At 40.3% G+C, this 12,896-nt stretch overlaps 1 protein-coding gene across 1 annotated transcript in view; it reads left to right on the top strand.

The window, feature by feature from the left end:
* Window positions 1–12,896, top strand: part of LOC110457157 (probable JmjC domain-containing histone demethylation protein 2C) — a 201,331-nt gene that overhangs the window by 158,273 nt on the left and 30,162 nt on the right. Inside the window, exons 9-11 of the mRNA XM_021508271.1 lie at window positions 3,701–3,938; window positions 4,316–4,483; window positions 4,714–7,035. Coding sequence (XP_021363946.1) covers window positions 3,701–3,938; window positions 4,316–4,483; window positions 4,714–7,035 — 2,728 coding nt within the window. The remainder of the gene's footprint in view (window positions 1–3,700; window positions 3,939–4,315; window positions 4,484–4,713; window positions 7,036–12,896) is intronic.

The following is a 12,896-nucleotide window of genomic DNA, read 5'->3' as shown; positions in this document are numbered from 1 at the left end:
TGTGGTGTGTCGACTGATGACTCCCCAGGATTACGTACAATGTCCTGTATGTGTTGTGTAGACTAACGACTCCCTAGGATTACATACAATGTCCTGTATGTGTTGTGTAGACTGACGACTCCCAAGGATTACATATTATGTCCTGTATGTGTTGTGTAGACTGACGACTCCCAAGGATTACATACTATGTCCTGTATGTGTTGTGTAGACTGACGACTCCCCAGGATTAAGTACAATGTCCTGTATGTGTTGTGTCGACTGACGACTCCCCAGGATTACGTACAATGTCCTGTATGTGTTGTGTCGACTGACGATTCCCCAGGATTACATACTATGTCCTGTATGTGTTGTGTCGACTGACGACTTCCCAGGATTACGTACAATGTCCTGTATGTGTTGTGTAGACTGACGCCTCCCCAGGATTACATACAATGTCCTGTATGTGATGTGTAGACTGACGACTCCCCAGGATTACATACAATGTCCTGTATGTGTTGTGTAGACTGACGACTCCCCAGGATTAAGTACAATGTCCTGTATGTGTTGTGTCGACTGACGACTCCCCAGGATTACGTAGTATCCTGTAGGTCATGTGCACCAACGGCTCCCTAAATCAATACAACATGTTTAAACCACATAAGCCTAGGGAAATGACATAGCCATTGATTTCATTTTGATAACAATATTGACGAGGTGTCATAAGGAATTTTCTCTCCAAACATGACAAAGAAAATAACAACCAAGGTATTGATCAGGGCAGCAGTTGTCGTGGGACGTCACATGTTCAATCTCACTGCTGGCATTAATGATTTATTCTTATCTGGTGTTGGCTGAAGTACACTGATAATCATATATTGACCTGGTTTCTAGCTTTATACATTTAGACATGTCCAATAAATTTACATTTGGTCATGTGCATTTTCCATTGGTTATCCAGTGCTTATTCAATTTATGAATCAAACTGCAAATATTTATTTATGAGGTATAAGCTGCTTTATTGATACTGGTTTTAGAGTTGTTGTGAAACACTAGGTGTGTATATACATGAAATGTTGAAATGTCATTGTTGAGACTAAATAATTCATTGGTATCGATACAACTTTGGCATTACAGTGTGATATTTGTGTGTGATTGGTAGAGCTACCTTCACACGTAGCATTAGCAAGGTTTAAGCGGCTTTCATTGTAATCTGTCTGCCGATGACGTCAATAGGTCCCCCTGATCAGGTGGAGATAAAGGCTATATTGGGTGTATTATAGTTGAGGTGTCAGCAGTGCTTTGCCAGGCATAATTGGCTGGCCATTACAGCTCCATACCTTTACTTATTGGAGATTGTCCACGTATTAAAATGTCATTTAGACCTCAAGGCCCTTTACATCGATCAGTCATAGAACATTGGTTAGCGTTCTGTATTTCGTTCAGGTACGAGGTAATCATTTATCCCTTCGGGAAATCTCTCTATAGTTCTATGGTATTGTTTCAATGACTTTTCTATAATCACTCCTAAAAACTACGGTTATATACATAAAAGCAAAAACATAAATCTGATTTAACAATAGAGTAATTTCCTGTGTAGGATTTAGGCCAGATCTACAGAATGGTGTATTATTGATGGGCATGGAATAGCTAGGTAGGCTTTAACAGGTTCCCATTAGACCCAATCATTGACCGTACCCAGTGAAAGTGTAAGCCTGATAGAGCTAGGATCCCCAGAGGTAGACACAACCTGGCAAAGCTCAGCATTGATTACTTTATCTGTATGTACACACACTTTATAATAATGTTTGAGGTCAATTAAATGCCATTTTCTAGCGGGGATATAGGATTTGATTAAACTTTTATACCTAGACAGCTCTGTTTGATTTCAAATAGACAAGACTTGTTTAGTAACAGAACCCATACAAAACTTAGGGTATGCCTAACCAATAGTTTAGTTACGGAACCCATACAAAACTTAGGGTATGCCTAACCAATAGTTTGGTACAAAACCCATACAAAACTTAGGGTTACAGAACCCATACAAAAATTAGGGTATGCCTAACCAATAGTTTAGTTTCAGAACCCATACAAAACTTAGGGTTACAGAACCCATACAAAACTTAGGGTTACAGAACCCATACAAAACTTAGGGTATGCCTAACCAATAGTTTGGTTACAAAACCCATACAAAACTTAGGGTTACAGAACCCATACAAAACTTCGGGTATGCCTAACCAATAGTTTGGTTACAGAACCCATACAAAACTTAGGATATGCCTAACCAATAGTTTGGTTACAGAACCCATACAAAACTTCGGGTATGCCTAACCAAGTTTGGTTACAGAACCCAGACAAAACTTCGGGTATGCCTAACCAATAGTTTGGTTACAGAACGCATACAAAACTTAGGATATGCCTAACCAATAGTTTGGTTACAGAACCCATACAAAACTTAGGGTTACAGAACCCATACAAAACTTAGGGTATGCCTCATCAGTGGTTGTTACTGAAAACCCATACAAAGCTTTCGTTACGCCTAAACATAATAGTTTGGTTACGAAACCCATACATAGCTGTCAAACTTCCCTCATTAAGAGGAAGCTTCCAACATTTGGACCAAAATTATCAATCTCCCTCGAAACTCCCTCATTCAAGTCCAAGCTCACACAAACTCAAAATCTACATTCTGTGATCATGATCTCCTAGTTAATGCAGGGTGTGTGTAATGATCATAACGGGTGTGTCTGAATCAAATGAATGCTTTTGGGAGTTATTTTGATACATGAAAAGTGAAAGATAAATTGAGCAAAGCAGTTTCACACACTTTCTCCCTCATTTGAAATGTGGAATGAGGAAAATCTCCATCATTGGAGGTTTCAGAGATTGACACCTATGCCCATGCAAAACTTTATTAAGGTATGCCTCAACACAATGGTTTGGTAACAAAACCCATACAAACCTGTATGTAAACCTAGACATGATTTCTTTAGTGACAGAATCCGCGACAAAACTTCACGGCTCTCCTTGACAAACTTATTTGATCACCAAGCACGTAGACACAACACGTTTGGTTACAGAGCCCTTACAATCATTCAGATATACCTAGACTGTAGTGTGTGTCTGTAGAACATGACCAGACCAGTACCTCACTATTGAGGCACTGTCCCACCCTCTTCACTTATACTTACGGTATATTTCTATAGGTTTAAATCAGTTCAATCAGGCAAGCCCAATAAAAGGATTGGGGATTAAGCAGTATTTTTTTTCTCTTTATCCTTAAGTTAAAAAACCTGTCTCTAACTCAGAGGGTATTGACACTCAATTTTTAATAGAGAAAAAAGGCACATACAAATTTATATTGTTGTAATTGTAAGTATATGAACTTCAATGAAAAGAAAGAAAAAAATAACCAAAATATATATAAGGCAGTCATATGATTTAAATAAGCATGAAAAATAAGTTCATAATACCATCATTCTTCCTCACAAACAAATCACAGTTCTTGATTGCAAGAACTGTTGTGTCGTTAATCAATATTTTTTCTGTATTTAAAATGCTTTCAGATGTATTTGTCAAAATATATGTCGGTTAATTCTTAAGCAACACTAAACTTGCACAACTGAATGCTTTCTGGTCCTATCCTTCCTGTTGTATGCAGCCAATGTTAGGGGTTTGAAGTTGGTTCAATAGTGATAATTATTTCTGGATTTTGTATTTTCAGGGAGCGTATTGAACGAGAAAAGATGGAAAGGGAAAGAGCTGAACGTGAACGAGCTGAACGAGAACGTATGGAGAAAGAGCATTTGGAACGTGAACGAGAACGTGAGCTAGAACGCAAACGTAGGGAACATGAACACGAACAGCGACAGGAAAGGGAGAGAATTCTTAAAGAGTCTGCAGATACGTTAGCTGCTGTGGACGACCATTTCCAACAGTCCCTTAGGCTGGCTAAACAAAGGGTAAATAAAACACAATGTTAAATTACAGTTTCTAACCCTGGTTCTTTATTGTTTAAAACAGTCCTCCCTTGTATGATCAAATTGGATGTACCTTTCAGATTAATCATGTTCTTCCAGCTTGGTCTGCAGGGATGGACTGTTAGACCTTAACCACTGTTATAATTACTAACAAAAAAGTGGCTTATATCCTTGCCAGATATTTGGCTTGTGGTGAAGCCCACCTGTACCATACATTGATGGCATGGCCAATTCTCAAATGAGTCTAAAATACTTGTCAGAAAGTTGACTTGTACTTGGGCTCACTCGACTGTATATTGTTCTCAACACTCGTGTCTGAGAGTACAGCCATGTGTTATTGATTCCCTATTGTGTTTTAGGCTCAACAGTCAGGCATGATCTGGGCACCCCCCTCCATCACCCTTGGCACAGGCAAGAGCGGCCCTCCCAAGTCTGAACAACAGTCTCCCTCCTCTTATCATTATGGCCATGGCGACAAGGCTGACAAGCAAGAAATCATCAAGAGCATGGAAGAGAAAGTCAAACAGGTATAGATTTATTCCCAACAATATTAGTGGTTGTGTTTTGGAAAAGGAAGTTCATGTTCACATGTTAGGAATTGAATATTGTGACAGGTTTCTGACATAGATATAGATTTATAATAGAAAGCATTTTTTGAGAACATTTCAAACTGGTTTTTGATTACTTAAAAAGTGACCTTGGCAGTGACCTGTGTTGTATTTGCTAAAGATCTGAGCAATGTCGTGTTTATTTTTAGGAGCGTGAGAGGGAGGAGATGCGTCACCTTTCCTTCAACACAGAGATGCTTCGACGGCATGAGATCATGAGGCAGCAAGAGCTCTTTGCTGCTGTCAAGCAAGAGGAGTTCATGAAGGAACGTCAGAAGGCTCTTGCAGCAGAACATCAAAAGTCAGACCAGAAACTGGAGAAGGTCAGTTCAAGCCGTTCCAGCGACGCAAAACCCCACAATTACCAACAGGCTCAAGGGTTCAAAGGTTACCCTGTTTCTTCTATTTCATCTGGCTCAGGGTCAGGAGTGAAGCAGGAACCCAACTATAGTTTGTATGGCTACCAACCATTCCAACATACCTATATTTCACCAGAACAGCTTCATCTGCATGGTTTGGCAGCTGCTGAGAAACAAAGTGAAGAGAAAATGAATATTGACTCTAAACACGGGTCTGCTTGCTCTACATCACCCAAGCGGCCCAAAACCGGTGTACCTCCACCACTGATAAAGGACATCAAATCTCATAGCTCTGTGATAGTGGAGAACAAGGGTAAAGACAGTGGCAAGTCTGCCAGCCCACGCCCTGCCCATTCACACTACAGCAGTACCATACCCATGCCCCCCTCCACCTCCCCGCGGCCCCAGCCTAAACCAGCCCACACCCCAGATCGCCACCATCATGACAGGCCCCGCTCAGCTCTGGCTAGCAGTAGTCCCTCAGCAGGCTCTTATCACCATGACCTGTCTGGGTCCATGGACCTGTCTTCCTCGGGATCACATGTATCGCTCAGTTCTCTCAAAGTGGAAAATAAACATATCACATCCAACTCTCATAGCCCACTCAGCCAGGGCTTGAACCACCAGCAGCTCGCATCGGCCATGTTAGGTCAGCCGGTCGATTATCATCGGGGCAAAGGTGCAGTGTCGTCGACATCATCCGGTGGATCATCAGCACCCAGTAGCAACAGTCATTACATGTCCGCAGCAATAGCACAGCCACCTGTGTCCCTCCCTGGCCGGTCACTCGCGTATAGTTACAGTCTCATTCAGCAAGGCCTGGTGCCAAACCCAATCTACTCGCAAAGCACTGTCAAGTCAATGCCATCAACCCACAGTGACCAACAGAAAGGTAACTCATCAGCAAGCATTCCAACACCCACCTCCCAGTCCAGTAGTTCTTCTACGGGTGGTCAACAGGGAGTAAAGCGCAAGGTCATCAAAGACGGACCACAACGCAAAAGGCAGAAGGCAGAGAATGTAGCCAATTCAGCACTTAATGTGCCAGTGACAACTCCACAGATATTGACCAATCACTCACCATATACAACTACGAGTAGTACAACATGTACAACTGTGTCTAGTGCTCTCTCCAATGTCACCATGACAACTAAATCAGCAATGAACACAATTTCATCTCCATCTTCGTCATTTTCGTCGTCAACTTTATCTACGTCATCATTTATGTCATCTCCATCCTCTTTAGCGGCAGGCTCTCAAACTGCTTCAGGATTTATGGATAGTTTTAAATCTTTTGTGGAAAATGCTGTACAGAATGCATTTCTTCAAGACCAGGACTTGAACAAGCCAAGCAAGTCAAGTAACAGTGGTAGCAGTAATAATAGTAAACTACATTCAACAACAACAACAACAACAACAACCACAGAGACCAAACAGCAACAACAACAACAATCATGGCACCCAATCGGGAAAAGTCCCCCACCTCCTCCTGCTCAAGTGGGACAGACCCCGCCCCCTCAGCCTGTGTTGCATCACTCCCCCCAGCCCCAGCCCCAGCCCCAGTCCCAGCCCCAGCCTCAGTCTCAGCCCCAGCCTCAGTCTCAACCCAAATCCCAAAACCAACGCAGGAAAAGTGACCCCCTCCAGCTCAGTAGTTGTCTTGACGACTCACATTCTCAGACACTGAGCAGCAGCAGCAGCAGTATAAGTAGTCACACAGCTCTGATGGAGACCATCAATCGTGTGGCCAATGGTCAGATTGACACTGACAGTGACACCCTCAGTGCTCCTAGTCCCCCTCCCCATGTCAAATCAGACAGTACATCCCCACATAAGTCCGGCAATGCACCCAAATTGAAAAAGGCATGGTTGCAACGCCACTCTGATGAAGACAAGGAGTTAAAAAACTCTCCAGTTCCTCATGGGGATAGTCGTGAGCAAAAGGCAGAAATTGTGCGGAATTGTTATGTGAATTGTTCTTACATCTCGCCCAGTAAGGAGGGAGGTAGCCGTTCCCCAATCAGTGCTCTTAGAATCAACGGTAACCTCAAGGATCACTCTATCAGTAACGATGAGTCCACCACATCTGCATCAGAAACAGAATCTGCTCAGGTAAGTTGGTTGTAAAACATGTCCTATATAACCAGCATTGGGCCTTGTTGTAAACCATGTACTTCATAACCAGCCTTGGGCCTTGTTGTAAACCTTGTACTTCATAACCAGCATTGGGCCTTGTTTGTCACTTGTTTTATCTTGACATCTGTAAGAAATGCATTGATTTACATTTTATATTGCATCAATACTGAAGTATGGCGTAAATTATAACATTATTTGTCTTCATGCCATTTCTAACATTAGCGCTATTTGTTCATGTCTTTCATTTTAAGTGTTGATTCATTTTGTTATTTTAGCTTTTGAGATTTAACATGTTTATGGCCATCATGAGAAATGAAAAAGGGTTATGGAATATTTAAAATTTAGTGTTCCTGATCATGAAGGTGAAAGTTTAAGAATAATGACATGCTGAAAGCTGTTGTGAGATAGATAGGTTAAATGAATGCCGAGATCAACATGTACATTTCCTCACGGTGGCCATCTTTGTCCTGTTAATCACATGTGTTGCCCCTGTACATCATGCTCGTGCATTTTGTGACATTGTTTGCATGGGATTATATATAAATGACATGTGTACTGGGATGTTTAATCCTAAACCTGTGTTCACCTGTATAGGGACGAGGAAAGCAGCTGTCATCTATAACATCACCTATTTATATTACGTCATCTGACAAGTGTGCACCTCTATTTAGTTACACTTACATTTGTAGTCTTCAGAACAATATAATGATGTAATTATTCATCATCCTTGTGTTTTTATTACGGTGTCTTCTAACATTTTTGTCTTGTTCTTTCATCTTTTCGATTCAACATCAGACAAATATGACATCATCCTCAGATTGGCATGTAGTAGGCCTATCCATTGTCTACACATTAGATCAAAGAATAGACGTCCATGATAAACGAGGTTAGAGGTTTGATAATTGTGTAATTTATAGCTGTTATTTTAGGTGATAGAGAATTATTCATGGACTTAACCATGCATCACATTTCCCAGTCTACGTTGTCAACAGCTTTAGATTTTAAATGGGTCTGTTGGAATGCTGGGTAATTACCCAGGTATACAAGGGATGACTGGCTAAATTGATTTATTTTTGGAGACATTCATCTTTTACATTAATTGATGGGCTGGGTATGAATTTAAACATCTTTGCAATATTTATGAATATATGGCTATGAAATACAAGTTTCCCCTCATCAATCATTAGGTTACAGTTATTGAGAAAACCCCTTTTCCAGACCCTTCATACAGTAAAGCTGTGCGGTATGGTTAAGTGTTACATCATAGTTTATTTGTGTTGGGATACACAAAGTTTCAGTGTTACATCCTAGTTTATTTGTGTTGGGATACACAAAGTTTCAGTGTACTTATATATTGGTTTGTGTTGTACTTTAACTGTCTTGTGTTATGGTTAGTGTGGTGGTGGATGTCCTGTGTGTGATATCTAGGGACTGGTATGTGGAAGACATGCTATATGAATACTTCAAGTAGTTTCTGGTATTACTGTTGGCATAGGTGTTTATGGAATTACAGTTAACACGCGAAACAGTCTCCCCAGTGAGGTGATTTGGCACTACAGAAGTACCCAGGGTTCGGTGCCTAGGGAGAGATCTGTTTGTGGATGTTATATATAGATGTTTATCAGTTGGCATGAGGCTGTGTGTGATTTGAGGAAGAAGCCTCTGTAACAGTAGTAAAGGATAGGCCAGACAAGTGTGAGTGTTACATGCTCACAGACGTTTGCATGATTATCCTCTTGGTCCTGTGCCAGTACAGGAAAGTAAGAATAACATCATCACTTCTCATCAGAAATTCACAAGTTATTTGTGTTTTCAGTCTACATATACATGGTTATGATTTAGAATCCAGATACTAGTGTGTTTTTGAAATGATTCAGCATGTCTGTTTACACCTGTGTGTTGCCTGCCAAAGCTGTGAGATAACAGGTTGGCAGCATCATCTGATTGTGTTAGAAGTCACCCTTCAGTGGTGTTGACCTCTAGGACAACCTCCTCCAAAACACAAAATGTTGATAAAGAGACACAGGGTCAAAATTAGAAACTTTGATTACACATCTAAGCAACATGTTTAAAGCATTCTCTGTAAAATGTAGGTCAAACTATAACAGAAACTCAGTCTAAGAAATTTTGTACCAAAGATTTTTTTAGTGCCTTCAGTAAATTAGATTCTGATGTGATCCATATTTGTTGTACGTTATATAGTCAGGTCTGTGGTAGTTTGATTGTATAGTGACTATAGTCAGGTCTGTGGTAGTTTGTGTGTTTACTGATTGCATAGTGACTATAGTCAGGTCTGTGGTATTGTGTGTGTTTACTGATTGTATAGTGACTATAGTCAGGTCTGTGGTAGTGTGTGTGTTTACTGATTGTATAGTGACTATACAGGTCTGTGGTAGTGTGTGTTACTGATTGTATAGTGACTGTAGTCAGGTCTGTGGTATTGTGTGTGTTTACTGATTGCATAGTGACTATACAGGTCTGTGGTATTGTGTGTGTTTACTGATTGCATAGTGACTATACAGGTCTGTGGTAGTGTGTGTGTTTACTGATTGTATAGTGACTGTAGTCAGGTCTGTGGTATTGTGTGTTACTGATTGTATAGTGACTATACAGGTCTGTGGTAGTGTGTGTTTCTGATTGTATAGTGACTATACAGGTCTGTGGTAGTGTGTGTTACTGATTGTATAGTGACTATACAGGTCTGTGGTAGTGTGTGTTACTGATTGTATAGTGACTATACAGGTCTGTGGTAGTGTGTGTTACTGATTGTATAGTGACTATACAGGTCTGTGGTAGTGTGTGTTACTGATTGTATAGTGACTATACAGGTCTGTGGTAGTGTGTGTTACTGATTGTATAGTGACTATACAGGTCTGTGGTAGTGTGTGTTACTGATTGTATAGTGACTATACAGGTCTGTGGTAGTGTGTGTTACTGATTGTATAGTGACTATACAGGTCTGTGGTAGTGTGTGTTACTGATTGTATAGTGACTATACAGGTCTGTGGTAGTGTGTGTTACTGATTGTATAGTGACTATACAGGTCTGTGGTAGTGTGTGTTACTGATTGTATAGTGACTATACAGGTCTGTGGTAGTGTGTGTTACTGATTGTATAGTGACTATACAGGTCTGTGGTAGTGTGTGTTACTGATTGTATAGTGACTATACAGGTCTGTGGTAGTGTGTGTTACTGATTGTATAGTGACTATACAGGTCTGTGGTAGTGTGTGTTACTGATTGTATAGTGACTATACAGGTCTGTGGTAGTGTGTGTTACTGATTGTATAGTGACTATACAGGTCTGTGGTAGTGTGTGTTACTGATTGTATAGTGACTATACAGGTCTGTGGTAGTGTGTGTTACTGATTGTATAGTGACTATACAGGTCTGTGGTAGTGTGTGTTACTGATTGTATAGTGACTATACAGGTCTGTGGTAGTGTGTGTTACTGATTGTATAGTGACTATACAGGTCTGTGGTAGTGTGTGTTACTGATTGTATAGTGACTATACAGGTCTGTGGTAGTGTGTGTTACTGATTGTATAGTGACTATACAGGTCTGTGGTAGTGTGTGTTACTGATTGTATAGTGACTATACAGGTCTGTGGTAGTGTGTGTTACTGATTGTATAGTGACTATACAGGTCTGTGGTAGTGTGTGTTACTGATTGTATAGTGACTATACAGGTCTGTGGTAGTGTGTGTTACTGATTGTATAGTGACTATACAGGTCTGTGGTAGTGTGTGTTACTGATTGTATAGTGACTATACAGGTCTGTGGTAGTGTGTGTTACTGATTGTATAGTGACTATACAGGTCTGTGGTAGTGTGTGTTACTGATTGTATAGTGACTATACAGGTCTGTGGTAGTGTGTGTTACTGATTGTATAGTGACTATACAGGTCTGTGGTAGTGTGTGTTACTGATTGTATAGTGACTATACAGGTCTGTGGTAGTGTGTGTTACTGATTGTATAGTGACTATACAGGTCTGTGGTAGTGTGTGTTACTGATTGTATAGTGACTATACAGGTCTGTGGTAGTGTGTGTTACTGATTGTATAGTGACTATACAGGTCTGTGGTAGTGTGTGTTACTGATTGTATAGTGACTATACAGGTCTGTGGTAGTGTGTGTTACTGATTGTATAGTGACTATACAGGTCTGTGGTAGTGTGTGTTACTGATTGTATAGTGACTATACAGGTCTGTGGTAGTGTGTGTTACTGATTGTATAGTGACTATACAGGTCTGTGGTAGTGTGTGTTACTGATTGTATAGTGACTATACAGGTCTGTGGTAGTGTGTGTTACTGATTGTATAGTGACTATACAGGTCTGTGGTAGTGTGTGTTACTGATTGTATAGTGACTATACAGGTCTGTGGTAGTGTGTGTTACTGATTGTATAGTGACTATACAGGTCTGTGGTAGTGTGTGTTACTGATTGTATAGTGACTATACAGGTCTGTGGTAGTGTGTGTTACTGATTGTATAGTGACTATACAGGTCTGTGGTAGTGTGTGTTACTGATTGTATAGTGACTATACAGGTCTGTGGTAGTGTGTGTTACTGATTGTATAGTGACCATACAGGTCTGTGGTAGTGTGTGTGTTTACTTATTGTATAGTGAATATAGTCAGGTCTGTGGTATTATAGATCTGTCGGTGTGGTATGGAGGCCTCCTGAAAATATTAATATTTTATTGAAAGAGGAACTACAGGACACGATTGTAAGATAGTGACATTCCACTTAAGGCCTATAGATTGAGATGATAGCTTTTAAAAACATAATGAAATCATCTGAAAGTTTTATGAAAGAGAAATAATAGTGCCAGGCACTTGTAGAAATAGAGATATTTTCAGATTGCAGAAACACAAATTGGGGAGTGCTAAAAGGATTGTACATCAGATACCAGTTCAAACACAAGTATTAACTTTATACTGTATCTAAATCAGGCTGTCTAAACTGGATTCTTGTCTAAACTGACCTTAATAAATATGGTTCAGATAGACACTCTATAATTTGAAACCCCCTGTAAACCGGCCGAATGATGTGATCATAGGGTAGTTGAGACATTACAGTGTATATTGTAAATGAAGATGGCATGTTGTATATTTATGTAACTCTTCTTGGTTAAGATTAACAGTGTTGTGTAAAGTGTAACACGGTTTATAAGGTGACCTAGGTATGTTTGTATGGGGAAGGGTTAACAGTGTTGTGTAAAGTGTAACACAGTTTATATCATGTGACCTAGGTATGTTTGTATGGGGAAGGATGACTAATGGTCACTCCTATACTTTCCACATGTGTGTGTGTGTGATAGACATCAATAGTCAGCGTTACAGGCTCATTACACTCTATCTTAGCCCACTACATACTGACAGCCCGACAAACGCGCTCTGCCACCTTGCCACACTTACTGCAGTCTTAGTAATGTATGTTTCTACTTGTACACAGGATAGCATTCACAAAAAAAATATCATTTATTTTAGGTGATAAAGCACATCCTTGTTACCTTTTTGTCACAAATTTCTATTAAAGCATCAGAGATGATATTGTCTGAACTTGAGTCTTGCATAAAATTTCAGGCCTAAGTCATTCTCAGACACAAAGAACTGTTCTGAAGCAGCTAGGAGGGCATATCTAACCTCACATGATTGTCAGGTCAGCCATGTTTCTGTAGCAGCTAGGAGGGCATATCTGACCTCACATGATTGTCAGGTCAGCCATGTTTCTATAGCAACTAGGAGGGCATATCAAACCTTACATGATTGTAAGGTCAGCCATGTTTCTGTAGAGAATGGTGGGCATCACTAAAATGCCAGTGTTTCGGGGCAA

The sequence above is a fragment of the Mizuhopecten yessoensis genome, unplaced genomic scaffold (assembly GCF_002113885.1).
Source record: "Mizuhopecten yessoensis strain PY_sf001 unplaced genomic scaffold, ASM211388v2 scaffold9033, whole genome shotgun sequence".
Taxonomy (NCBI): domain Eukaryota; kingdom Metazoa; phylum Mollusca; class Bivalvia; order Pectinida; family Pectinidae; genus Mizuhopecten; species Mizuhopecten yessoensis.
This window is presented reverse-complemented; position numbering and strand designations above follow the sequence as displayed.